Genomic DNA, 25338 nt, shown 5'->3' on the forward strand with positions numbered 1-25338 from the left:
TTACGTAAAACTAGTTTTACCTTGAAATGAAAAATCATTACACTTTCTTTATTCGGTGGTCGGCCAATAACTGTGTAGTATTTTAATATTTGTTCTTGTCGAAATATAAAACCGGGCAGACATAAACCTCCAAAACAGAGAGAACAAGAACGAACTAGTACCCGCGAAAAAATAGTATTTCAAATCATAGAATAGCAGTTTGGAAAGAAAAAGAAAAAACTGAAACATGTAGGGAAACAAAACAATGATTTTTAACTGCACAAAGACAAAATCATTATCAAATTTCAGAAAGAAAGAAAGATAAAGGTCCTTCAACCTTTTCCGTTAGAATTAGAGTTTTTGTAGTTGTGGAAGAGGTTAACTAGACGCTCCAGCACTGCGGCGCTTTTGGAGAAGTAACCGGAGAAACCTACCGGAGTGGACGCCGGAGGGAAATCTTCAGGTGGCATAGCAAAAGGACGAACCATTTTCTCCATTGTCTCCAGTGTTAAACATGAACCCACCTCCTGCAGCCTCTCTGGTCCCATTATCGGAAGCGTGTGTTCTCTTAGCAATGACTCTGCCTCGTCGTCATTATTCTGTTGTCCTCACACACATTAAATTAAAAATATTTTCAAATTTTAAATTCCTCTATAAAAAAAACAATAATGGGCTCTTCTTTACCTCTAAGGGAGACAAATCAGCTCCACGGCTGAATGTAAGTTCAATGCGGAATCTCTTGGGGTCTTCAAGTGATACCTGCAAGCAAACAGATAGAGTTATATTTTATCTTCATGGAGACAAATATGTTATTAAATGTTGAAGCATATGGAATGTAGTGTGAACCTCAGTGTTTTCAAAGAGCCTTAGGACAATGTAACTCATGTAATCAAGTTCCTTTGTTTTGCAAAGACGTTCCAATGCGTTTTGACAGATGAGACTTTCTTCTCCTTGAAGTGATTCGTCGAGGTTACAGTATCTAAGTACGTTCATCAGCGAATGAATATGTGATTCCTGTTACATCAACATCAAGAGTTGTGTCAATCACACACGCACTTGAGCACACCATAACAAGCAATAGTGGAGAAAAGAGGAAACTTACAGATGTGAAGTATAGTCGAGTCCTCACATGACGTTCAGGTGTCTTGACATTTGCATACCTACAAGGGAAATGAAAAGCAGCAATTAGTAGACAACACTTAAGTAAATATGCAGGAGCAAGAAGAAAAAAGAAAATCTATAGAAGCAGCAGAGGCTATTACTTTGGATCTAATCGGTATTTGGTTTCTTTATCATCATCTTCGTCTTTATCACCTGTGCCAGGTCGTCTCAACTCATCGCTGCTACTGATAAAAAGCTTTGGTTGACTATTTCTATCATCCTTTTTCGAGGCAGATAGTGACAAGGCGACTTGTTCTTGGCTTTCTTTCAGTTCATCAACACTCATTGCTTCTTCTCGAGTGACTTGTTCTTGGCTTTCTTTCAGTTCTGCAACACTCAATGCTTCCTCTCGTGTATTCCTCAAGTCTATCAATATTTTCCCCATCAGACGCCGAGCAATCTTTTTGTTTAACCGGAAAAAAATGAACATATGAGGTACTTTGGAACAATCAGAAAATAACTATTCGTAGCTAGAAAAATGTTACCTTTGAACCGATTTTCAGCTTTTGCTGCGGATTGATTCCATACTCATTTGGGATTACACCATCTGCAAGCAACTGCAACCACATGACATAACTTAGTCATAAGCGAACATAGTCAACATTGCATGCATATTACAGATATACCACGAATGGTCCTAGTTTCAATCAGATATGGCCAGTTGCAAGAGACTCAGAAAAAGGGAAAGAGAGAAAATTAATGTACCTGTGCAACTTTGAAGAGTTCATCTAATCCTTTTAGATCGAGATGGGAATTATGCAACAGGTCGTACCTGGTGAAGATAAGAAACATTTACAGCATTTTCAGAAACGAATAAATAAAGCTAGGTATAAATCTAGAGATAAGCCAAAGACATCTAACGTATAACTTACTTGCATGAATCATAGACATCTGGAATCTGCGTGATGTCAAATCGGCTGCAAGTTTTTAACTCAACTATTAGTGCTATTCTCACTCATAAACATCTACCGGATATAATGTAAAAATGTTTGAGGAACTTACTCTTTTCTTTCATTGTAGAGATCCCTTGCAAGTTTTATCCACCGAGCAAACATCAGAAGGAACCCTTCACTACCGCATGGTAGTCCAGAAGCAATCCGATCGCTGTCAATGTTAGTCTTGCCAAGGGCCTTCGCTTGATCATATGGAGGGATTATATCATATGGCTCTGTGAGGTTCTCGTCCTCATCCATTGCAAGTAGTCTTACTTGTTCAGTCACATTCTTTGTTAATTTCACCTAATTATTTAGAAAGCAATTCAACAGATAAGGAATTGTTTTTTTATAAATAACTTTATGGACTCTAATAAAACCTCTTTTTATGAGAGATATAAAAAAATGAGGGCAATTCCACAGAGGTTACGAGTGTGCTCAGTGCAGTATTAAGTATTAAGTTGTTGTGCAAACAAAACTAAAAATATTCGGTGATCTGTTTCACATAGTAAGTAATGAACAAATAGTAGATGTAAAAGTCTGAGTACCAATTCACGGAGGAGTTCATGGGCATTAGGAGGAAGTCCAGCTCCATCAGTCATCCAGGGGAATTCTTCAGAGGAACCATGCTCATGTATCATCTTTGTGCCAGAAGTTACAATCTCATTCAATCTAGCCTGCAGTGCAAGTAGTGACATCAAAGCTATCAACATATTTGAAGTGGACAAAATGAAATTAACCGAAACCATTTGAGAGGCTTCTATAAGACCCCTTTAAGAAAATAGTAAGATCTTTCAGACACAGTTTTTGCTGACAGATGTTTCAGACGAGTTGCGAAACGTGACTGATACACAATAAAGATGGCTCATCAAAGAGAGGGGCAAACCTTGGCCGCTTCCATTTCGATGCTGGCATTATCAAGTCCATCCAACATGGAAGAGTCCTTGCTAACCAAAGAAACCTAGAGAAAGAATATAAGAACTTAGTAATCATATGACATTGCAAAGCACCACGGGATCTCAGTAAGATAAAAGTGCAAACCAGGATTGGAGTCAGCTGTCCTTCAAGATCAAGCAGGCCTTTGGCAAAAGCAGCAGCAGACATCTGTCAACAGTGCAAATCAGTTAGTGAACGGCGAAGAGTATTGAAGCTTTAAAGTAGCTCAATGCCATATGCTCATCTTCACTACTAACAGTGTAAAGCTGTACCTGAACACGTCCCTCGTCAGAGCTGTAAATTTTAAGGTCATGACGGTATGTACTATGGAGACGAAGCAAACCAGTCCCTTCACCTGCAATCATATTATGCCATTTAATTGTGAAAATACTCAAAAAGGATATAAATCGTCACAAGTCCAATAAACTGCTTCAGAAACTTGTGTGCAACAGGTTAAAAGTATCAGATAAAAAACAGATCAGGCGCCCGTACCTGGATACATATTGTTTCGAAAGAATCTACCAAGTTCTTCCGCCTGCAGATGAAGCACACATCAGTAAATTTAGACAAGTTCACACCAACATAGATTCCTATTTAAACAATTATTCGTTGCAAGACATTTAACAATGACTAAATGGTAGTAATACCTGCTTTCTACCAGCATGTGTTAGAACACCCCCATATTTCAGTACCATAAGAGCCTCTACTGGTCTTTCTTCCTCGCCTTCACCGTTGCTTTTTGGTATTTTAACCCACTTCAGCGGCTTCAGTTGAACCTTCCTGTATATGCCAGAGAAATGTCCACCCTGCACATCAAAGTTCTATAATATGAGAGAGAGCTCATGGAAGAAAAGCCAATTCCAAACAGATGTATAAAAGTTCCAGATATCTTGAGAAAGTAAAATTATTCCAAAGCCAACTATGAACATATGATCGTAACTGCTGTCTGGCCGTGAATTTAAACCCCTAACTGATACAATGTAATTATTTCCAAGGACTATATTCGCCACCATACAAAACTGGAATTATTAAATAATGAGGACAAGAACGTATATATGTATCAAGACACACAACCTCTTCAAGAACTGCTTTAACTTGTCGAAGTTTCTCCGCATGTTCAAGATCTTCTGCATCACTATCACTTTCACGACCTGGTCTAAAGATAAAAAAGGAAGACAATAAGGTCATTACGAGAATTCAACTGTCTGCAGTAAACAACCATGGAAAAACATTCGGGGGGTGCTGAGCAGAAATGCAATATCTACAGCGAAAGTAGCTCAATGTGCAACCACTTGGAAAGCTAGACCCGACATGCATTTAGTGACAAGACACAAATAGTTAAGTTAAGGGTATTACCTTGTACGGGGAACTAACATTCTTGTGGCATCTAATAGGTCTTGCAACTGGACGGCAGTTTTAAGTTTGGTCTGTAAAAGAAGATAAATTGAGACAGTAGAAGCAATTAATCAAGGCAGGAATAAGTTGATGTTAGAAAACCCGAGCCTCTTACCTCAGCTCTTGGCTTTCCACCATTGTACTTCAACATCAGGTTTAACAGTTTTTCCTCTGTAACTTTTAGTTTCACCTTCTGTTTAGGAGTTCGATCGCCGCTGTGAAGTAAAAAAAAAAAGTTTAAAACTCTCAGATCTTGGCTAAACAGAGAGAAGTATAGAGGGGAATGGTGATTATAAGCTAAAACATACTGTCTAATAACAGCAATGACACAGCGTAGCTCTTCTGATTGCCCAAAAGTGCCTATGATGCCACTGCCTTGGCGAGTTAGTCCTTCATTAGGTTGTACAGGTTCATTGACCTTCCATGGCAAAGTGGGAGGAAGAGTCGAGGAAAGATGCGGAGCTTTTGCATCCAAACACATTTTTCTTAGCACACAAGCAGCATCGTCGTAATACCTTAATAGTATAGTACGAGAGGTTTGTGAATACTTTAAAGCTGTAAAGCACTTTTAAAAATTTAAATAAACTGCAGAATGCTATAGCTTACTTGTAAGAGTTCTTCACAAAACTCCATCCATTTACATCACAAACATATGAACATCCCTCGGATCGTAGAAGATCAAACCCACAGACCTGAAATTTGAGAAATGTTGAAGAAACTAACACGTCATTGTATAAAATCCAGAGAATCATTATAAGGTTAACGAGAGCCAGAGGATTGGTTTCATAGCATACCGCTTGCCTAAATGCAAGGCAAACTTCTCTAGCCATCTGCTTCTCGGCAGGTGTAAGCAACACTGGATATCTCACCTGTTCAATAAAATATCCAAAAAAAAAACTGATCAAAATCTAAATACATCAACGTATTACACTTTCATGAAACACTTAGGTTATTCAAGCTATATCTCTTTCGTCCTAAGATAATGAGATAATGTCTGGTTTCATTCTATTAAGGTAATGATTGGTAGACGACGTACTTCCTTGCCATCAGTATTCCTCATAACAACACCATCAACAACAGGCGACTTTCTTGCTTCAGCATGTGCGTATTCAGGACCCACTGTGTATACCTGTATTTACCAAGCATGTTGTCAGCTGAAGAACTATTGAAAGACAAGTTTACGATACGAATAACAACCAGTAATGGGAGGCTGGGAGCTACAAAAGCTGTTGATAAGTCATGCCTTATATATATAAACATAGGTCACTAACGTGACAACCTTATACATTTAGGACCACTTGATACCAGCAACAGAACAATAACAGTGTAATATTCTAAGCAAGGTCAGGTAGTGGTGCGAAAGATGGGAATGATCTAATCGAGAAACATGTAAATGGAAAACAATCACAACCTTGACATCAGTTCCTCCGGTAGCCATAAACTCCTCATATATATAGGAACCCTCTCTCCTAACTCTTCTCACGTCAGGATGAAACTCACTTGATCGGTTCCCAATCTAAACAAATACATTAGGTGGAAGAGGAGTCAAACAGAGGAATCTGCACGAACTGCTTTGAAAATGTTATAATATAAACAGTTCAATCCAGACTGCAGCCAAGTACCTTGCGAAACAATTCCTTCATGCCTCCACCTGCCGAGCTAGGATAGTATATCATGATACTATGGTCATCTCCTACAAACACACAGAGAACTGGATAAATAAAACAAGGAGAATACAGGAATCATATAACAACTTGTCCTTATGGATAAATAGACACTGGGGTGCGAAACGAGTGCATGAGAGAGAGAGAGAGAGAGAGAGAGAGAGAGAGAGAGAGAGAGAGAGAGAGAGAGAGAGAGAGAGAGCAAGAGGCAAAAAAAGAGAAGAGAAGGTCACCATTGACAGGCTTTTCCACAAATGGCTTCCAGAAGCGTTCACCGTTAACCTCAACAAAATCTTCTTCCTCGACAAAATAGTCGAGGTCTTGATTTGGTACGGTTCTGTTAACACAAGCATACCTAGGAACTGGGATGCCATACATCTCAAGATGCTGTAGATGCACAGAAAAAGTTATATTTGTTAGTACAAGGAAAAAGTATGTAACGCTTCTTTGTCACTAGCCCTGAAAAATTTGAAGAAAGCAACTCTATTGCAGTCTAATTAATAGGCATACATACCTCATACACCTTGCGGCGATCATGAAGAAGATACTGTGGATCTAGTTCATTCACTAAAAATGGCCTGGACACCAGAAGACAGAAAAAGTCAACTCATGAGTTGACGCGGGTCTCGGTATTAAAGTAAGCTAGGTGGTTTATCAAGCCAAGAGCAAAAGGAACCAAAACAACTCACTTTCTCAAAGCAGCATAAGCCTGAGCCTTTTGAAGAGGATATCCAGAGGAATGAAAAGCAATCAAGCAGTCACAAATGGGCCAACTGAAACAAACAATTCCTTAGGTAAGGTTTTTGATTCCATAGTATATACCTCTTAGTACACACTAATAGTGAAACAAGAATTCAAGCAAAAATAGTAAAAAGGGGAAAAGCAAACCTTTCAATTGGATCTTCAAGAATGACTTTATCCCCAAAATGTAAGATCTGCGAATAAAGGTGTACATGACATGAAAAATAATTAAAAAAAAAAAAGAGTATATACAGCAGAGAATCTACAAAGACAAGGGTCAACAACTTTTGGTTTTGGCAAACTAAGGACAGCAACTTGTAAAATGATAAAAGCAACTTCTACCAATAACATTTGGCCAAGAATCAGAAGCTAAAGTAATTTAAAACAAAAAGCAACCTTTCTCCAGAATAAACAACGAAATATAAGAAAATAGACCAGAAAAAAAAATCAAAAAAAAAAGAAAAAAAAACGAGTGAGAAAGCTCACCTCAAATTCACCAAAGGACTCCAGCCTGTCAAGAATTTGACCCATGGGAGCTGAGAAGACCTATAAACAACACCCCAACAACAAGGAACAATCTATGAGTGATAGAGACAGTCAAAAATAAAGTGGATCGGTATCAGAATCAAAGAGGGCTTTTAAGAAAAAAAGAGCATCTGAATCTGTAGTTGGTCAGAAGAAGTAAACGCGAAATACATATACGAGCAGCAATAGCAGCAGCAACAGACAAAGAAAACGGAAAAGAGAACCTCGGGGCCGCACTTCACCTTCTTTTCCATGACGCACACTCCAATCTTTATCCTCCCAACAACACTTTCTCCTTCTTCTACTTCCATTCTCTCTCTCTCTCTCTCTACCTCTTCTTCCTGTATATGTTCCTCTTACCAGTTTTATACAAACCACGTATCCTCTGAATAAATTCACAGATTCACAAAATCAAACCAAAAAATCTCGCCAGTTTTAAATACGAAGATATGCTAATAGAGACTTTACCAGCGAAACAATTAATGATAGATGGTGATCACAAGGCAGAGGAGCAGTAGGCGATAATGCTTCCTTCCTTCCTTGCTACTGATTTTGGGAAATAAATAAAATAAATATCTTTCAACGGAGCGGTGAGGAAGCACGAGGACAGATACAAGGGCCAGCCAGTCAGTCGTCACTGCCCCGTTTTCGTTTTAAATATCCATTTATTTTATTTTATTTTCTAAGAATCCAAACAAACATGCTCTCCTTTTCTTCAATTTCTAGTCAGCATCTCTTGGACCCACTGCTTGACGTTATACTACGGACTTATTATGGCATTGAGCTTATAATAATATACTGGCCTAGTAGTAATGATGATTTATTAATATGTGTATTCCTACCAAACTTAAAAAGTATCAAAATGGTCCATTGTGTTACTCATCAATGTTACATATGTCATTATCAGCTTCTCCTATTATATATCTTGGTCTTAAAAATACCGATGAAAGGATAAGATCTACGATTCAAGAATATGCACTAAGATACACAACCCAAATGTATTTTAGCTTTTTGGTTGCTTTCCAACTTTCCCTTATTCCATAAAGCATCTGCATACTGTTAAAAAGGTTCCCTTCAAAAGACAATCTCTGTCATATCAGGCTCCGTGTATTAAAAATTATGAGAATCCACTGCCAACTGATTCGTTACGTTAGTATATATACTTTTCTTTACCAGGGCCGGCCTTCATAAAGAGTTTACTGAGCTTTAATATAACTTTGATTTGTTTTTTCGGCAGGGTTCTTAGTTATAGACTTTTGGATATAAAAGAATGAATAAATCAAACGTAAGCAATATGTAACTCTTATATAAGTTTTGGTTGATGTTAGTAATCTGTTAAGATAGCTGATAAATAATTGCCAGTTGATTTTGATATAGTCGAATACCGAGTAGGCAAGTATTCATGAATTAGACCAATATATATTAATATTCATACTACTCGATCTTTGAATATACATAACCTGTATATCTGCCTACTTCTTTTCTACGTGTTAAATGCAAAGGAATACAGAGAAGAGGCTGGTTGATTGTTTGTGGTTTTTCCAAACATTTTTTGGTTTTGGTTTTTGTTTTTGTAAAAACTACTTTTTTACCAATCAAGATTTTGAGAAAATAGATTTTCTAAAATATAGGGAAACTATATTTTGTACTTAACTACCTGTTTTGAAGCAAAAGCCAAAAACCATATTTTCTTGGTTTTTGAACAAAGGTACGTGGGTTTTGATTTTTTTTTTTACTTCTTATTAAAATGGTTTTTTTAAGCAAAAGCCAAAACCATATTTCAAAATGGTTTATCCACTGGTAAAGAAATAACATAAAATAAAAAATTTCTCTATATATATAGTTCCTTCTCTTCTATCAAAGTTCGTGTTTGAATCTCCAAAAAATTGCATCCTACAATCTGCAAAAAATTACACTTTCTGTCTGAGAAAAGAATCCTAGATCTAACTACTTCTAAGTGTAAAGAATTTTAAAATTTTTGACCACTAAACCATAGTGGTTCCACAAAAATTGACATGTAATCTTTATCTCTATATCGTTTGTCGATAAAAGAAGAAAAATCAATAACAAAATTAGATACTAAGAAAATAATTACACTTGGGATGATGAACATTATGTTAAGTAACCGGACTTTTAAGGAAAAGGTGTGTCGTTTATTAGATTTTCATTTTATATTGGAAACAATAACATTGGACACTAGCTAATGTCTCAACTGTATCGCATAGTTTCTTATATAAACATTTGAATACTCGTCTGAACCAAAGTTTTAAATACTATCTAATTAATATTCGTATTACGAATAACCCTAAAAATACATTTGAAAAGAGTAGCTAGTAATCAAAAGAGAAGTTACGTATACCGAGTGAAGAAGGAACGATGATGACACGCATCGTGTGTGATAGACTTTCTCCACGGTGGTAAACCTTTGTTTCCTCATAGTTATTGTCCGTACCAGCTCTTGATCCATACATCATACATTTTTTGTCACTCAGTTGGATTTTTATTCAAGCTAACTGAAGCATATACTAAACCGGCAAAGGTCAACACCTTTCTGGAGCCAAACAGCCGGCGAGTAACATACTACCCGGTCCCCAGAGCCAAAGATGGAAACTAAATAACAAATGCCTGATAAATGTTATTCAGGATGCCTTGATATTCAAGAATTATCTTTGAAAAACCTAATTTCATTAGAGGGTATTCATTGGGGCGGTAACTAGGGAAAAAAAAACCTTAACTGTACATATCACATATGACAATGGACCCAGTAACTATCTCAACCATCCATCGGGTGGTTTCTACGCTTACTAAGTACTAACAACTCGAAGCTGTAATTTCAAAATTTAATTTCAAAAGTCAGTTCAGCTGTGACTTTTATGGCTAATGTTTGACATCTGAGAAGTTTTGATTTCTATTTGATAAATCTGTAATATGGAGCTTTTAGCCAAGAATGTTACATACCACAATGTCTAATCTATTCAGCCCCGTTAGTTTACTCACTAAGTTTTGCTTAAGATGTTTAACTCAAATTAATGTGAATTTATCTTTAGTTTAAAAACTAAGATAAAAATTAGTTTACACAAAAAAAAAATTCTAAAACAAAACCCTTACAAACAAAAAATATATAAATAAGAATTCATAAAATTTTGACATCTATTTAAAGAGACATTGGATCCGGTTTTAATGGAAGACATATTAGCTAGAAAATACTCTTTTTGGATTAGATTTGTACTTTTTTTTTTTATAAAATAGATTAGATAATTTTCAAGAAATGGATAAACTAAAACTCACACTAAATATGAAAAAATCATTTTATGTATAAACACATCTTAATTTAGCACATATGCACTAATAAAAACTGGATCAAATCTATTTTTAAACTTAGCTAATTTTTAAAATCTTATCTCAAACAAGATAAGAAGAAAACATTTAAACTCTCAAAAAGTTAAAACACTTTCAATAGCGCTTCATATATACACGAAAACAGCTTCAAAAAATCAAAACAAATTTGAAATCAACGAATTATTCTAAAGAGTTTTACACTAAATATGACAGCTTTACAAAGATCAGCAGTTTCATTCCGACGCCAAGGTTCTTCAGGCCGAATATGGGGTGATCAATTCGTTTTAAATCAAAAAGGTGGAGAAAGTCTTCAAAACCAGGAACAGAGAGAAGAACATTCCACTAAAAATAGTAACAATCCTGAAGATAACTCTCGAATACAAAAATCAAGTTCTTTATCTTCTTCTTCATCACCATCTTCATATTTTTCTGAATTACGCAGAGGACCAAACATTTCATCTCCCACACGAAGCAAGCCTGGTTGTGGGTTATCATCGTTTTTTCGACAATGTATTGGTTCTTCAGCTCATGCATAATTTTGTTTTTCTATTTATAAACTGATGTTTGATACAGACATCTAAACATTTTATTATTTGTTACATAAATTTCAGCACAATATTTTTGATTTTTATTCTAATATTCTTCCATATGCCATGCCTTGAGAGATATATAGTGGAACTTACTTACGACTAAACATTAATCATTTAAGCAAAAAAAAAAAAAAAAAAAAGACTAAACATTAATCAATAAAAATTTCAACATTCGTTTACTAAGAAAAAGGTTAGTGTGTTTAGTTTGGAACTAAAACACAAACTACTGTATAACCAAACTCAGTCGGACAAATGAGGGTTAGAGGGCCTAATGATTGATAAAGGCCCAATGTGTATAGGATATGATTTAGTGGGCTTAAAGATTCAATATAGGCCCAAAGAATTATTTGAGTTAGGGACGAAAATATAAACAGAAGAGAGAATAGTAGTCTCCCCAGCAGTAGCCGCAAAACAAAACGCAGACGGAGTGAGAAACATCGAACTCCTCTCCCCAATTCCATAATTCTCCTCTCCTCGTCTTTGCAGCAAATTCCTTTGAAAATTCTCTGTCTCCTTCGACCTGTGCGTTTGTAGCTCTCTGTCCTCTTATCATCGCTATTCATTTCCAGTCTTTTGAGAATTTTGATCAAAGTTCTTCTTCCCTCTCGTTTCGGAGATCTGTGAACCTCATCTCTCGATCATCCCTGGTGGGGAATTTTGATTCCCTCAACTTGAGATTTTCGGTTATTAATTAATTTGAATTTTGATATATTTTTGCTGCAGGAGGAGGCATGAAGCGGATGAGAGACGGCTCCGGCTCTCAATTTCGACGCACTTTGGGCTCTTCTCGAGGCCAATTGTGAGTTTCCTTATACTCTCACTTCTAAATCAACCTTCTCTCTATCAGCTTGCTTTTGTTTGACACTTTATTACAAAATAAAATTACTTTTCATTTTCTTGCGAAACTATACTTAGTGTCGATGGCTTGATCGTGGTTCTGTTTTGAGGCTATCATTTTTCGAGAGTGAATTTTTTTCTTTCTTTTTGCTAGGAATAACTTTAATGTTTTGAGTAGTTTTAAGTGATTAATTTTGGTGTAGATATGGACAATCTCCGTTCCCTGGCAGTGGTGACACTGATGAAGCAAGAGGAGAGGGAGCGAGAGTCGCTAGTAGTGGGGACGCTGCCTCTCAGAAATTAACAACCAATGATGCCTTGTCCTACCTCAAGGATGTTAAGGACATGTTTCATGATCAACGCGAGACTTATGACAGGTTTCTTGAGGTTATGAAAGATTTTAAAGCTCAAAGGTGAGTTCTTTCACTTCCTAACATGTTTAATTTTTTTTAGCTTTGAGGTTGTAAATTTAGCAGCCGGCTACAAATTAATTTCCTACTCTTGGATTTGCAGGACCGACACACGCGGTGTGATTGCCCGAGTTAAGGAACTGTTCAAGGGACATAACAATTTGATTTACGGATTTAATACCTTCTTGCCAAAGGGATATGAAATAACCTTTATTGAGGAAGACGAACCCCCGCCTCCTAAGAAGACTGTTGAATTTGAAGAAGCTATTAGTTTTGTCAATAAAATTAAGGTGCTGTCTCTCGGAAAGTTTGCTTTTATCCTTCTTTTTTGAAGTGCCCTTACACCTAGTTTCTCATTGTACGGCTTTCTTTGTTGTCACTGCAGACTCGATTCAAGCACGATGAACACGTCTATAAGTCTTTCTTGGGTATCTTGAATATGTACCGAAAGGAGAAGAAGGAAATTAGTGAGGTTTACAATGAGGTATTATTCTTCATCCCACCTGTAATACCACTTCAAAGTTTTACGAAACACTTTCTGACACTCGAATGTGTGCGCTTTAGGTATCTATCCTTTTTGAGGGTCACTCGGATTTGCTTGAAGAGTTTACTAGGTTCTTGCCTGCGTCTTTGCCGTCTCATTCAGCAGCGCAGTTTTGCCGGAGTCAGGCCCAACGCTACAATGACCGAGGATCAGGCTCTCCCCTAATTCGTCAAACGCATGTGGAGAAGGTATGCTAGTGGTTCATATTTTTTTTGTTCTGTTTTTTTTTTTCCAGGTATCTCAATTTTGTGCCTGGCACATCTTTTCATCACCAGGAACGCCGACGAGATAGGACTGTTACTTCACGCAGTGACTATAGTGCTGATCGTAATGACCTTTGTGATGATAAAACGATGGTCAAGATGCAAAGAGAGCAGCGGAAGCGTGCTGATAAGGAGAACAGAGAAAGGAGAGGCCGTGTTCTAGACGACAGAGAAGCAGATCAAGATAGCTTGCACCATTTTCCAGAGAAAAGAAAGTCTTCTAGAAGAGCGGAAGGTCCTGAAGCACATTCTGGTTCTGCTTCGCATTCTGAGAAAGACAATTTGAAAAGTAAGCTAACTCCTGTCAGACATGTTTATTTGATTGACTCTTATTCTATATTCTAGGGTCCGTGGACATCTCAACTCTTTCTATTTTCCAGTTTTGGCCGCCTGGTGTTTTCTTATATGGTGCAAACAATCTGTTTCTGATTTCTAAGATGCTTACATCCTTTGTGCTAGGCATGTACAACGAAGCATTTGTTTTCTGTGAGAAAGTCAAGGAGAGATTATGCAGCCAAGATGATTATCAGTCATTCTTGAAGTTCCTCAATCTATTTAGCAATGGAATAGTCCAAAGGAAGGAACTGCCGAATTTGGTAATGCCAATTTCTTCGGTATTGTGACAATGTGATTAGGGGTTGACCTTGGGTGACTTTCAGGAACTTGTATAAAATCCCGTTCATTTTCTTTCAGGTTTCTGATCTTATTGGGAAATTCCCTGATCTTATGGATGAGTTCAGTCAGTTCTTTGAGCGTTGTGAGAGTATTGGTATTCAAAATACCTACTTTGACTTTTTAGTACATATCAGCAATCTTCTTTCTGACTGTCATCCTTTATTGCAGATGGATTTCAACACCTTGCTGGTGTTATGAGCAAAAGTATGCTGCTATTTTGCTCTTTTGGCTATGAATAATATTGTCTCTTGTCTTCTTACTTTGTAACATCATTACTGACATTACTGGTACACATGTCGCAGAATCATTTGGTAGCGAAGAACAGGCATCCAGGTCAATGGAGGTGGAAGAAAAAGAAAGAGAACATAAGCCTGACCTCGAGGTTGTTAATGAAACAGAGCAATGCAAGGAGGAGTACGTGGGAAAATCTATTCAAGAGCTTGATCTATCTAATTGCGAGTGTTGCACTCCTAGCTACCGGCTACTGCCTCCGGATGTAATTAGATTTTCTGTTTGAAGTTTCATTGTGAGCATGTTCATTGGATGATTTTGTACTTGTTATAATCTGATTGCAGTATCCAGTACGAACTGCCAGTCAGAGGTCGGAGCTAGGAGCTGAGGTTTTAAATGATCGCTGGGTGTCTGTCACTTCAGGAAGTGAAGATTATTCTTTTAAGCACATGCGCAGAAACCCATATGAAGAGATCTTGTTCAGATGCGAAGATGATAGGTATTTTACAAGTATATGTATACATATATATCTTTTAAGTTTTAAGTAATTGGTCTTTTAAGTTTTAAGTTAATTACTGCTTATAACAGATTTGAGTTGGACATGCTTTTGGAATCTGTGAGCTCTGCGGTCAGAAGTGCTGAAAGTTTGTTGAACATCATCACAGAGAAGAAAATAACTTTTTCTGGCTCCTTCAGGATCGAAGATCACTTTTCGGGTCCGTATACTTTTCTGGAACCTGTAGCTCCTTGTTATATCTTTTTTTTTCTTTTCGCCTGTTTTGGAGCCCCCATATGTTTGGGTCTTACCATTGCTTTTCTTATTGACATTTTTGCAGCCCTGAACTTAAGGTGTATTGAGCGACTTTATGGCGAGCATGGTCTTGACGTGATAGACATATTACATAAGAATCCAGGCACTGCACTTCCTGTAATCTTAACTCGTTTGAAGCAGAAACAAGATGAATGGAAGAAATGCCGTGATGATTTTGATAAGATCTGGGCAAAGGTATATGCGAAAAACCAATGCAAATCACTTGAGCATCGCAGTTTCTACTTCAAGCAACAAGATTCAAAGAACTCGAGTGCAAAATGTAAGTAGACATAGATATTGTCACGTTTTTTATTGCTTACAATCAGCTGGCAGTGCTTCATTCTTGCTTTCACTTTTTCTTCTCATTGTTTTCCGTTTCTTATTCTTGTTTTGTGAACCAGCATTGGTGGCTGAAATTAAGGAGCTAAAAGAGAAGACTCAAAATGAGGATGATATTCTGCTGTCTATTTCTGCTGGTTACAAGCAACCCATAAATCCTAATCTTGACTATGAGTATTTCAGCCTAGCTATTCATGAAGACCTGTACAAACTAGTCCATTTTTCATGTGAGGAGTTATGCTCTACAAAAGAACAGCTCAGAAAAGTTCTGAGGCTTTGGGAAAATTTCCTTGAGCCAATGCTGGGCGTTCCTCCCAGGGCCAAGGGCACAGATCCTGTCGAGGATATTCCCAAGAGTCCCGATGTGGATCACAGCACTTCGACTAATGAGAAGGCTGATGGGAGTTGTGGAGCAGACACAGCAACGCTACATTCTAGGAAACTAATATCTGTTGCCAACGGAGATCAGAATGCTTCTTCTGCGGCACCCAATCCTGGTGTGATTGGTTTGTTAAATAAGGATTCGACAGGGAAAGACGATTTTCAAGATGCTGATACAGCTAACAGAGATGGTGTTACCTGTTCTGCTGTAAAACTCCAAAAAGAACATGAGACTGGAAATAGAGCTGATCAAAGATCTGAAATGCCGATCCCAATGGATATCAGCGAAAGAGCATCCACCTCGAGTTTATCAGCCCCAAGTGGAGAAAACAATCATCGTGTAGTAGAAAAGGAAGATCTGGCAGGTACTTTTCAGATTTAAACTTCTAATTTTGCTTCTGCTGTTTATCTATCTGTATTAACTTTTGTTGCTTTTACAATCAAGGCTCACATGAGATTCAAGCCAAACCAAGCAACACTTCGGGTGATGTTCATCATGGTGTATATAGCATTGAAACTTCTCCTTCGACCCAGGTACTACACTCAATTGCTCTTGCAACTTTGAATATATATTGCCCAGACGTTTCAATGGCTTAGGGATGTAACCATGGAGTATTACAACACTTCCTATAGAAACTAAATTGTTTTTGTTTTATGTATCGTGCTTTTTTGGACCTATCTGATCATCCTAAACCCTCCTTGTCGTTTTACCAGGCAGGTGATGTTGGCAAATTAATTACTTTGGCAAGCGGAATAAGATCAGATTCTTCTACGGATAATATGAATTCTGATGAACCCGAAGGTCCGGTCACAGTTGAGAAGGAGGAAGGTGAACTATCACCTAATGGTGATTTCGAAGACAACGTTGGTCTTCATGAAGATCCTGGGGTGAAGTCCACTTCTAAACCAGACAATTTAGCAGATGCTGAAGTAGAGAATGAGGATGATGATAGTGAAAATGGTTCAGAGGGTGGTGAAGAATGTTCAGATGATGAGAATAGAGAGGAGGAATCTGGTGAGCATGATGAGGTTGATGGTAAAGCTGAGAGTGAGGGGGAAGCAGAGGAAGTGGACTCACATCTCTTAGCAGGAGACACTGAGCTGGTTAGGCAGTCCGAACGTGTTCTCTTGTCTGCCAGACCTCTTTTAAAGCATGTAGCAGCGGTTCTAAGCGACGGGAGGACTAAAGATATCCGAGTTTTCTATGGGAATGACAACTTTTATGTTCTCTTTAGGCTTCACCAAGTGAGTACATCGTTTGATATATTGACTAAATATTCTTCTCTCTCGGAAAAAAAATAATGAAAGTGCATTTTCAGATTCTTTATGAGCGGATTTTGTCTGCAAAAAGGAATTGCTCAGGCGATGAACTGAGATCGGAAAACGCAAAGGATACCGATTCCCTAGATCCTTATTCGAGGTACCTTCCTTTTTACAAACATACCAGCCGATATCGATTATCCAATACAGTGTTTTCCTAAAATAAAAAAGGGAGATCTGATGCGTATGTTTGTTGTACTACAGGTTTATGAAGGGTTTGTATGGTTTGCTTGATGGATCAGTTGAAAATACAAAGTTTGAGGATGAGTGCAGAGCTATTCTCGGAAATCAATCATATGTGTTGTTCACGCTGAACAAAGTGATATACAAATTGGTTAAACAGGTTTGGCTGGCACTAGTGGTTTAAGACTACAATGTATATTTTTGTTTTACTTTGTTAACATTTCTTGTGATTGTGTAGCTTCAAGCTGTTGTAGCTGACGAGATGGACACCAAGCTAATTCAGTTGTACGAGTATGAGAAATCCCGGAAACCTGGAAGGGTTATTGACTCGGTGTATTATGAAAATGCGAGGGTCCTCCTTCACGACGAAAACATATACCGCTTGGAATGTGTATGATTCTCTTATCTCTCCCCCCGGGTCTTTCATAGAAATCAATGTGGTGACGACTCATGATCAGTTGGAAGTACTTAAATTCCCTTTTTTTTTTTTTTTTTAATTCATATGCAGTCATCCACGCCATCTCGTCTATCGATCCAACTTATGGACAGCGTAGTCGAGAAGCCAGAACCATATGCAGTTTCTATGGATCCCATGTTTGCAAGCTATTTGCAAACTGAATTTCTTTCCACCTCAACAGGAAAAAAAGATGAGGGACATAACATTGTGTTACGAAGGTATCTTTTATCTTTCTCTTCTTCTAATATCTTATGTATAGGTGGTTTTTTTTTTTGCTTTCATCTTCTAATCGAAATCTCCTTTGGGCAATTTTTCGCAGGAACCAGCGTCCATTCTCCGGCTTGGATGATCTTGCAGCACTCTGTAAAGCCATGGAAGGTGTCCAAGTAGTAAATGGCTTGGAGTGCAAGATGTCTTGCTCTTCTTACAAGGTAACTCAATTTTCAGTCTAAAAAATTCTCGACTTATATACAGATTTCCACCAGTTAAATCTTTTCTTGTAATGCAAAAACCGTTTTCCACTCAAATATTCTGTTGAACAACCGACTCAGTATATGTATGGCATCTCTTGTAGGTTTCTTACGTCTTGGACACCGAGGATTTCTTCCACAGGAAGAAGAAGAAAAAGAAGACCGAACACTTACCGCTGCAGCGTAACAAAGATAGAGTAGAAAGGTTCCATAGGTTTCTCTCAGCTTGAAGATGACAATAACGAAGCTCCCTCTTGGGCTCTCTTACTCCAACAGCACACAGGATACCGAGAAAAGTTAACTCCCAAATCTAGTCGTTTAAATATCTTAGTTTCCCTCTGATTATAAGATGAGATTTAGCGAGATGCACAAAGTAAAGAACTAAACAATAAGATGTTACAAATGTGTAATCTTGTATTTTGCGTTTTAGGTTTAAAGTGTCAAGTCTCTAGTTTGTATACTCAGATTGCTGTTGTTGTAAATATGGCAACACAATTGAGGAGTTGAATCAACAACTACATAATTAGACAATTACAAACTCCGATGGAAACTACTTTTGACAGATTAATTTTAGATTAGCTGAACTCAAATTTGAATAAGGCATTGCATTAAGTATATCAAGGATTTATCGTGGATGTTGAATAAGGCATTGCATTACCATATCTTTAATAAACTTACTAGATCTTGAACCGGGCGGGTATTTATTTTATGTTTTTAGTTTTTTATTTATAAATGATATATTTATAATATTTAAATATAAATTTAGATTGAAAATTAACATTTGTAGTTATAATAAAAATTAAAAGTTTAAATAAATATTTTGATATAAATTTTAAATTCCTAATTAAAATAATATAGAGATGGGTCATAATTTTTTCCAATTCTAAAATATTAGCATTATTAATAAAAAATTAAATAATTTATAAATAAATAATATATAAACATATTTGAAATTAAAATAAATTTGTTAAAAAAATTGTACGTCACTGTTGTTTATTTCTATAGTTTGACCTGTGGCCGTATAAATATTTGCTTTCACTTCAATTTTTTTCTTTGTTTATATATATATATATATATATATATATATATATATGTGTGTGTGTGTGTGTGTAAATTAATATGTATTACATAATTGTTAGTATAACATTTTAAGACAAAAAATATGTATTACTTTAAATAATTATATTATGTGATTTTAATCGTCTATTATATCACATTGTATCATATAAAAATCTAATATTTATAACTAATTGGAATTATATTATAAAAGTGTTATACTAACAATTTATAAATAAAATATTTTATATTTTATTTATATGATATATAAATTGATTTTGATGTGTGCTTTTTATTTTGTTATTTTTATTAATAAATATTGAAAAATATTTAATGTTAACAAAAAATCTATAAGGAAATTTATTTTGGTTAAGATTCGTTCTATTAAAGAAATCTATTATTTAAATTAGGAAAAGACATTAAATAATTAAATCTATCATTTAAATAAGAAAAATACAAAATTCTCTACTATCTTTGTTACCAAACAAAATTTAATTTTTTTAAAGACTCATATCCCTATTACCAAACAAAAGCTTAAAGTACTTCTACTTTAATAAGATAGATATTATACTAAAATACAAATAAAATAAAATATTTTAAATTATACAAAATTAAATATACCTAAAATCTTGAAACTATTTATAAAGTTTTCTTATATAAATAAACGAGTTCATTACAACCCAAAAGACATTATTATGAATACAACAACAAGAGATATTAATAGCAACAAAAAAAAAAAGAAAGCAGATAATAAATACTCCTTCCGTTTCAATTTATTTGTCGTTCTAAACTTCGGCACACAAATTAATAAAACATTTAATTTTGTATATTTACTAGATAAAACATCATTACCAATACACTTAATTAGATGTCAACCAATAGAAAAATAGATTAGATTAAAAAGTCAATAAATTTTGCATTGAAATCATAAAACGACACTTATTTTGAAACGAAAATTTTGCTCCAAAACGACATATAATTCAAAACGGAGGAAGTAACTCATAGCAACAAATATAATATGAGATTTATTAAGTCTCTTCAATCCATCCAGAAACAGAGAGCAGAAACTCAAAGTTATAAATGACTCTCAGTTCTTGACAGTGGTGACATGTTTGAGGAGCATATCCACAACATCATTGGAAATCCTGGAAGCTTCGTTCTTGAGCTGTTCGATTTTGGCATCAGTCTCTTGCTCCAGCCTCTTCACATTCGCACCCGAGTCTCCACTTGTCTGTTTGTTTTCAAACCCCAAATATACATATATGGATTATTACAAAGAAGAAGAAGAAGAAGAAAAGAAGAAATGGAGAGTAGATTGTGTTATGTCATTTTGTAGGAGATAGGGTTACCTCTTCAAGTTTCCTCTGGAAGTCTTGCTCTGTCTTAGCCTTGTATTCGGCAATCTCTTTCTCAGCCTCTTCCTTGGCTTGCTTCAGCCTTGCCATCTTTGCTGCAACACATATCAAATTTCAAAAGCTCCATCAAGGACAATACAGTTTATTTATTTTTTCTCCACAAATTTGAACTAGATCAGACAACACCGTTTTGTATAGATTCAAATTGCAATCATGTCGGCAGAAACAAATAAGGTTAAAAAAAAGAAGATGAATACCGGTCCTAGCAGCATTGACAATGTGTTGAGCTTCTTGTTCAGCAGCAAGCAACTGCTGGATTCCACCTCCTCCTCCTCTGCTGGACTCCATTGTTTTTTTTCTTTTCTTTTTATCCTTTACAAGAAAACAAGTCACTGTTAGATGAATCAAACAGCACACATACACATGAAAGATGCCAAATAAAGTACTATAAGGACAGTCACACTTGTCTCCGGTGTTGGCATTGAGCTTGGGAGAAACAAGCCTTAATTGAAAGCAGCAGCACATGTGTTAAATCTAATCTAGCACCAATCCAAGTACAAGTAGATAAATAAAACAACGCTCAGAAGCAAAATAGATCTAAGGCGCCCGCCCATGAGAGGACGGAAGATCAATGAAGCCCAGTGAAAGAATTTATTAAATACAAACTACTCTTTAACACATCCTAGCAAACAACTTGTCAGACTTTCCTACTAAGTCTATGAATTTTCACAAGTAGACATTTTTGACTTCCGACTGAAAAACCAATCTCATTGTAGCCGCGAGAGAGAGAGAGAGAAGGCCATACCCTTTGGCTTCGCTTGTTTCTATGAGAGGAGATGCAATGAGAGAAAGGATGTGATCACACGTATATCATTTTTAATCTACCGACAACTGATAAGAGTAGTGGGCCAATATTTATTGAACTAAATGCCCGCGTTTTAATGGGCCACACTTACATTAAGACTCGAGTCCACGTAAAGACAGACGCATGCATTATCATAATATATTTAAATAAGCCCAAAACATTATCGTACTAATTTTAATTATGAGTTTAATTATTGTATCTCTGTTATTACATCCATCCAAACAAACAAACAAACAAATATTCTCAGTCTGGTCTTCTGGTAAACCATCCACGTCACATACTATTTCATCTCTCTCTCTCTCTCAATTCTCTGCATCATCCATGGAGACGGAGAATAGCGCCGGTTTCAGATACCTCGGCCACACTTTCAGCAACCTGAGTCTCAACGATCACTCCTCCTCCGCCTTCAGTGACTGTAACAGCGACAGATCCGGCGAATTCCCCACCGCATCTCCCCTCAGCCGACGCCTCCTCCTCTCCTCCGCCACCGACAACTCCGACGATCTCATCCCTCACCTCGTCGTCCTCCTCCTCTCCTCCTCCATCGAGGACCAGAAGCAAGCCGCGATGGAGATCAGGCTCCTCTCCAAGCACAAACCTGAGAACCGCATCAAAATCGCCAAAGCAGGCGCCATCAAGCCCCTCGTGTCTCTAATCTCCTCCTCCGATCCTCAGCTCCAGGAGTACGGCGTCACTGCCATCCTCAACCTCTCCCTCTGCGACGAGAACAAAGACCTCATCTCTTCCTCCGGCGCCATCAAGCCTCTCGTGAGGGCCTTGAAGACGGGAACTCCCACGGCCAAGGAGAACGCCGCCTGCGCTCTCCTCCGTCTCTCGCAGACGGAAGAGAACAAAGCCGCGATCGGGAGATCGGGAGCGATCCCTCTCCTCGTGAGCCTTCTCGAGACGGGAGGGTTCAGGGCGAAGAAGGACGCGTCGACGGCTCTCTACTCGCTCTGCTCCGCCAAAGAGAACAAGATCAGGGCCGTGGAGTGTGGGATCATGAAGCCGTTGGTGGAGCTGATGGCGGATTTCGGATCCAACATGGTCGACAAGTCGGCGTTCGTGATGAGTCTGCTGATGTCGGTGCCGGAGTCGAAGGCGGCGGTTGTGGAGGAAGGAGGGGTTCCGGTGCTGGTGGAGATAGTTGAGGATGGGACGCAGAGGCAGAAGGAGATGGCTGTGGCGATACTGCTTCAGATTTGCGAGGAGAGCGTGGTGTATCGAACCATGGTCGCGAGGGAAGGAGCCATTCCTCCGCTTGTGGCGCTCACTCAGGCGGGAACAACCAGTCGAGCTAAGCACAAGGCGGAGGCCTTGATTGAGCTATTAAGGCAACCTAGATCATCTTATTAGTAACCCCACTCCAACGGTGGATGTGATGATTGATCGTCGGAGCTTGTGAGTTTTTTTTTCTTTTTTTCTTTTTACTTTGTACAAACAAAACAACCGCAAATGGGAAATGAATAAAATAACTGTAAATTAGTGCTTGTTTTCCCTCTGTAATTTTATCTTCTTGAGATTGTTTGTTTTTGTGATCCAGTTGATAAATATCGGTTTTTAATTTTTTTTCTCATCATCACTAATTTCTTTCGTCTCTAACTAGCTAGACCTTTTGAATATCAAAAACAAAACCATTAATTCATTTTACTTAAATGTATTTTTACTGGGGACAGAGCAAATGAAATAATCAGCAATAACATGTTCCTCCGCCATGTTCGGTATTTGACTTCAACAATTACTAATTTAACCGTTACATGCGGTAGAGACTAATGCTTTGAATAAACAAATAAGACCGCATAACAAGGAAACGTTGATAATGTTTTCGAGTAGAGAAAAATAAAAACATTATCACTTGGGACAACGTACAGAACCGAATATAATCAAAAGATAGGCATGTTCGTGGGAGTTAAACAGGCAAGAGACAGAGCAGAAGAGAGAGAAGAACATGTTCCATCATCATACATACTACTAGCATTATCAAAGACACAGATCCCAGAAATTAGCAACCAGAAATATATATATATATAAATAATTAGGAGTTGAAAAATGATGATGATTCTTCTTTTCTTCTAGCAGCCGCCTGCAATCTCTTTCGTTTGACCCTCTGGATTAGAAGAAAAGAAACACACCAAGACCTCTGGTTAGCTTCTTAAGATCCTCCATTTTAAAAGGGAAACTAGAATCCATATTCTTGTTGAGATCATCTAAAAAAATAACTCTCACCTGGGAGGTTGATGGCATGGTTAGCTTGTGCATCAGCAACAGAGTTGAATTCCTATACATATACCATACACACGGCTAACCATTAGTTCTCCTCTCATTTTCACTTCCAATTAGACAAACTAAGTAACCAGGGTTTAGTAGTGAATTTACTCTGTCAATGTGTTGGATTTGGAACGATTTGAACTGCTTGATAAGGTCCTTGGCCTGTTTACAAAGCTCAGCCATCTTCGGGTGTTTGGTTTGCCATTTATCTTGAACCTGCTCCCAAACAGTTAGATGATATAGTGTGTATTGGTACAATAAAGAAGATAGACAAGAGAGCAGACCTGCATACAGACAAGCATAGAATCTCCTTGGACGCGGACATTCCTAAAGCCTTTGAGAAGAGCAGACTTGAGACCAAGAATGAGAGCTCGATACTCAGCGACGTTGTTAGTGGCGGTCCCCACACCCTCGCGCAAATAGAAAAGCACACTGTTGTCATGTGAAGAACGGAGAACAGCTCCAGCACCAGCTTTCCCAGGGTTTCCTTTGGAAGCACCGTCAAACTCGATGCTACATGAATCCTCCTGAGAGAGAGAGAGAGAGGTTCTCAAGTAAAATAGATTCCCGATTACTATTAAGAATAGAAATGCAAGAAACATTTTTGTTGTTGGGAGAATGGTATTTTTACATTTTGAAGAATGGGACGCTGAGTGGAAGGACGGGGAACCATGCCGCCGCTGCCGCTATTTTCAATCTTAAGATGCTTTTGGGGATGACTAGAGGGAAAGAAACTTGATTCATCAGTTTCCTGAATGATGAGAGGAGAGGTAACAAGACACTATTATTGGTCAAGAGTCAAGACACATTTAATATCACTCACATTGTATATTGGAAAAAAGAATGTAATGAATCATGAGTCTACTAGGAGTGACAAATGAGATTATGGTAGGGGTTACCATTTGTTTCAGTAATCTCTTAGGCTGGGAAGGAGGTTTGTCAAGAGACTCTCCTTGGTAAGAAGAAGAAGAAGAAGATGGTTGCTGAAACAAGAGCAAAAGGAAGTGTGTAAATGATTATGAAATATATATATATATATATATATATATAGACTGGTAAACAAAGATGAAGATAATGGGGGATTCATGTAACAACCTGAAGAGGACAAGGAATGAGTTTCCCAAAGACAGAGGAAGAATCATCATGTTTGAGATGAGATGCATTGACAGAAAAGAGGGCGTTCTTAAGGCCAAAAGAGGATATGAGTTCCTGTGCGCCTTGAGGAGGCCAACCATATCCTTTGTACACACTCATCGGTGGATCTGTTACCTGACAAAAATCATCCATCCATATCGTCTTAAGCATCATATTAAGGAGCGAAAAGAAAGAGAGTGAGAAATGAGATTTTACAGAAGAGGGAGCTTGTTGTTGGCATTCGCTCAAGCTTCGATACACACCGATTATGTCTCCCTTACGGACAACGTAAAACGCGTCTTTCTCATCTTCCCCCATCCCCGAACCCTTTTTCGATCCCTCCCCCCCTACAGTCGTCTGTCACTTCAAAGAACCCTAAAAACCTCTCCTCAATCAAGGGGAAATTAATTAATTCATACCCCCGCCCTCCCTTTGGACGTTTCGTTGCTCTAGTTTATCATTATGGGCCTCTTATTG

At 37.5% G+C, this 25338-nt stretch overlaps 5 protein-coding genes across 11 annotated transcripts; 2 read left to right on the forward strand and 3 right to left on the reverse strand.

Moving 5' to 3' along the window:
* Window positions 1–155: 155 nt before the first annotated feature.
* On the reverse strand, window positions 156–7962 carry LOC108818130 (inositol hexakisphosphate and diphosphoinositol-pentakisphosphate kinase VIP1). Of its 2 annotated transcripts, none has more exons than XM_056989895.1 (31): window positions 7802–7962; window positions 7576–7718; window positions 7295–7354; window positions 6956–7002; window positions 6757–6840; window positions 6582–6645; window positions 6301–6454; window positions 6026–6096; window positions 5815–5919; window positions 5440–5532; window positions 5198–5272; window positions 5010–5095; window positions 4712–4918; window positions 4519–4618; window positions 4365–4435; window positions 4083–4164; window positions 3656–3814; window positions 3501–3543; window positions 3281–3363; window positions 3114–3176; window positions 2959–3033; window positions 2621–2749; window positions 2143–2378; window positions 2013–2057; window positions 1846–1912; window positions 1626–1697; window positions 1242–1540; window positions 1082–1139; window positions 826–993; window positions 664–738; window positions 156–578 (listed from the first exon to the last, which is right to left on the reverse strand). In XM_056989895.1, the coding sequence occupies exons 2-31, from the start codon at window positions 7642–7644 to the stop codon at window positions 312–314; spliced, it is 3207 nt and encodes a 1068-aa protein (XP_056845875.1). In that variant the 5' UTR covers window positions 7645–7718; window positions 7802–7962; the 3' UTR covers window positions 156–311. The 2 variants fall into 2 exon arrangements, with proteins under 2 accessions (XP_056845875.1, XP_056845874.1); XM_056989894.1 differs by having other exon boundaries at window positions 7558–7718.
* A 3693-nt stretch (window positions 7963–11655) lies between these two features.
* LOC108811555 (paired amphipathic helix protein Sin3-like 1) lies at window positions 11656–18751 on the forward strand. 2 transcript variants are annotated; one of them, XM_018583612.2, is made up of 23 exons: window positions 11656–11909; window positions 11986–12061; window positions 12303–12512; window positions 12613–12799; window positions 12895–12993; window positions 13074–13241; window positions 13329–13605; window positions 13776–13912; window positions 14010–14085; window positions 14160–14195; window positions 14294–14487; window positions 14567–14721; window positions 14811–14938; window positions 15059–15313; window positions 15435–16118; window positions 16199–16287; window positions 16468–16998; window positions 17073–17173; window positions 17278–17416; window positions 17495–17647; window positions 17765–17931; window positions 18033–18144; window positions 18288–18751. In XM_018583612.2, the coding sequence occupies exons 2-23, from the start codon at window positions 11994–11996 to the stop codon at window positions 18411–18413; spliced, it is 4092 nt and encodes a 1363-aa protein (XP_018439114.1). In that variant the 5' UTR covers window positions 11656–11909; window positions 11986–11993; the 3' UTR covers window positions 18414–18751. The 2 variants fall into 2 exon arrangements, with proteins under 2 accessions (XP_018439114.1, XP_018439115.1); XM_018583613.2 differs by having other exon boundaries at window positions 11671–11784.
* A 1384-nt stretch (window positions 18752–20135) lies between these two features.
* LOC108811560 (V-type proton ATPase subunit G1) lies at window positions 20136–21483 on the reverse strand. Of its 2 annotated transcripts, none has more exons than XM_018583621.2 (4): window positions 21400–21483; window positions 20852–20966; window positions 20589–20689; window positions 20136–20470 (listed from the first exon to the last, which is right to left on the reverse strand). In XM_018583621.2, exons 2-4 carry the CDS (start codon window positions 20940–20942, stop codon window positions 20327–20329), a joined length of 336 nt encoding a protein of 111 aa, XP_018439123.1. In that variant the 5' UTR covers window positions 20943–20966; window positions 21400–21483; the 3' UTR covers window positions 20136–20326. The 2 variants fall into 2 exon arrangements, with proteins under 2 accessions (XP_018439123.1, XP_056845879.1); XM_056989899.1 differs by lacking the exon at window positions 21400–21483 and adding an exon at window positions 21056–21354.
* A 193-nt stretch (window positions 21484–21676) lies between these two features.
* LOC108811556 (U-box domain-containing protein 4) lies at window positions 21677–23025 on the forward strand. The gene has a single exon (XM_018583614.2). The coding sequence runs from the start codon at window positions 21781–21783 to the stop codon at window positions 22813–22815; it is 1035 nt and encodes a 344-aa protein (XP_018439116.1). The 5' UTR covers window positions 21677–21780; the 3' UTR covers window positions 22816–23025.
* A 264-nt stretch (window positions 23026–23289) lies between these two features.
* Window positions 23290–25258, reverse strand: LOC108811557 (putative ribonuclease H protein At1g65750). 4 transcript variants are annotated; one of them, XM_056989898.1, is made up of 8 exons: window positions 25078–25258; window positions 24823–24996; window positions 24627–24710; window positions 24359–24433; window positions 24012–24251; window positions 23836–23943; window positions 23686–23737; window positions 23290–23566 (listed from the first exon to the last, which is right to left on the reverse strand). In XM_056989898.1, the coding sequence occupies exons 1-8, from the start codon at window positions 25177–25179 to the stop codon at window positions 23532–23534; spliced, it is 870 nt and encodes a 289-aa protein (XP_056845878.1). In that variant the 5' UTR covers window positions 25180–25258; the 3' UTR covers window positions 23290–23531. The 4 variants fall into 4 exon arrangements, with proteins under 4 accessions (XP_056845878.1, XP_056845877.1, XP_056845876.1 ...); XM_056989897.1 differs by having other exon boundaries at window positions 24012–24254; XM_056989896.1 differs by having other exon boundaries at window positions 24359–24478; window positions 25078–25257.
* Between the last annotated feature and the right edge of the window lie 80 nt (window positions 25259–25338).

This window comes from Raphanus sativus, chromosome 6 (genome assembly GCF_000801105.2).
Source record: "Raphanus sativus cultivar WK10039 chromosome 6, ASM80110v3, whole genome shotgun sequence".
Classification (NCBI taxonomy): Eukaryota; Viridiplantae; Streptophyta; class Magnoliopsida; order Brassicales; family Brassicaceae; genus Raphanus; species Raphanus sativus.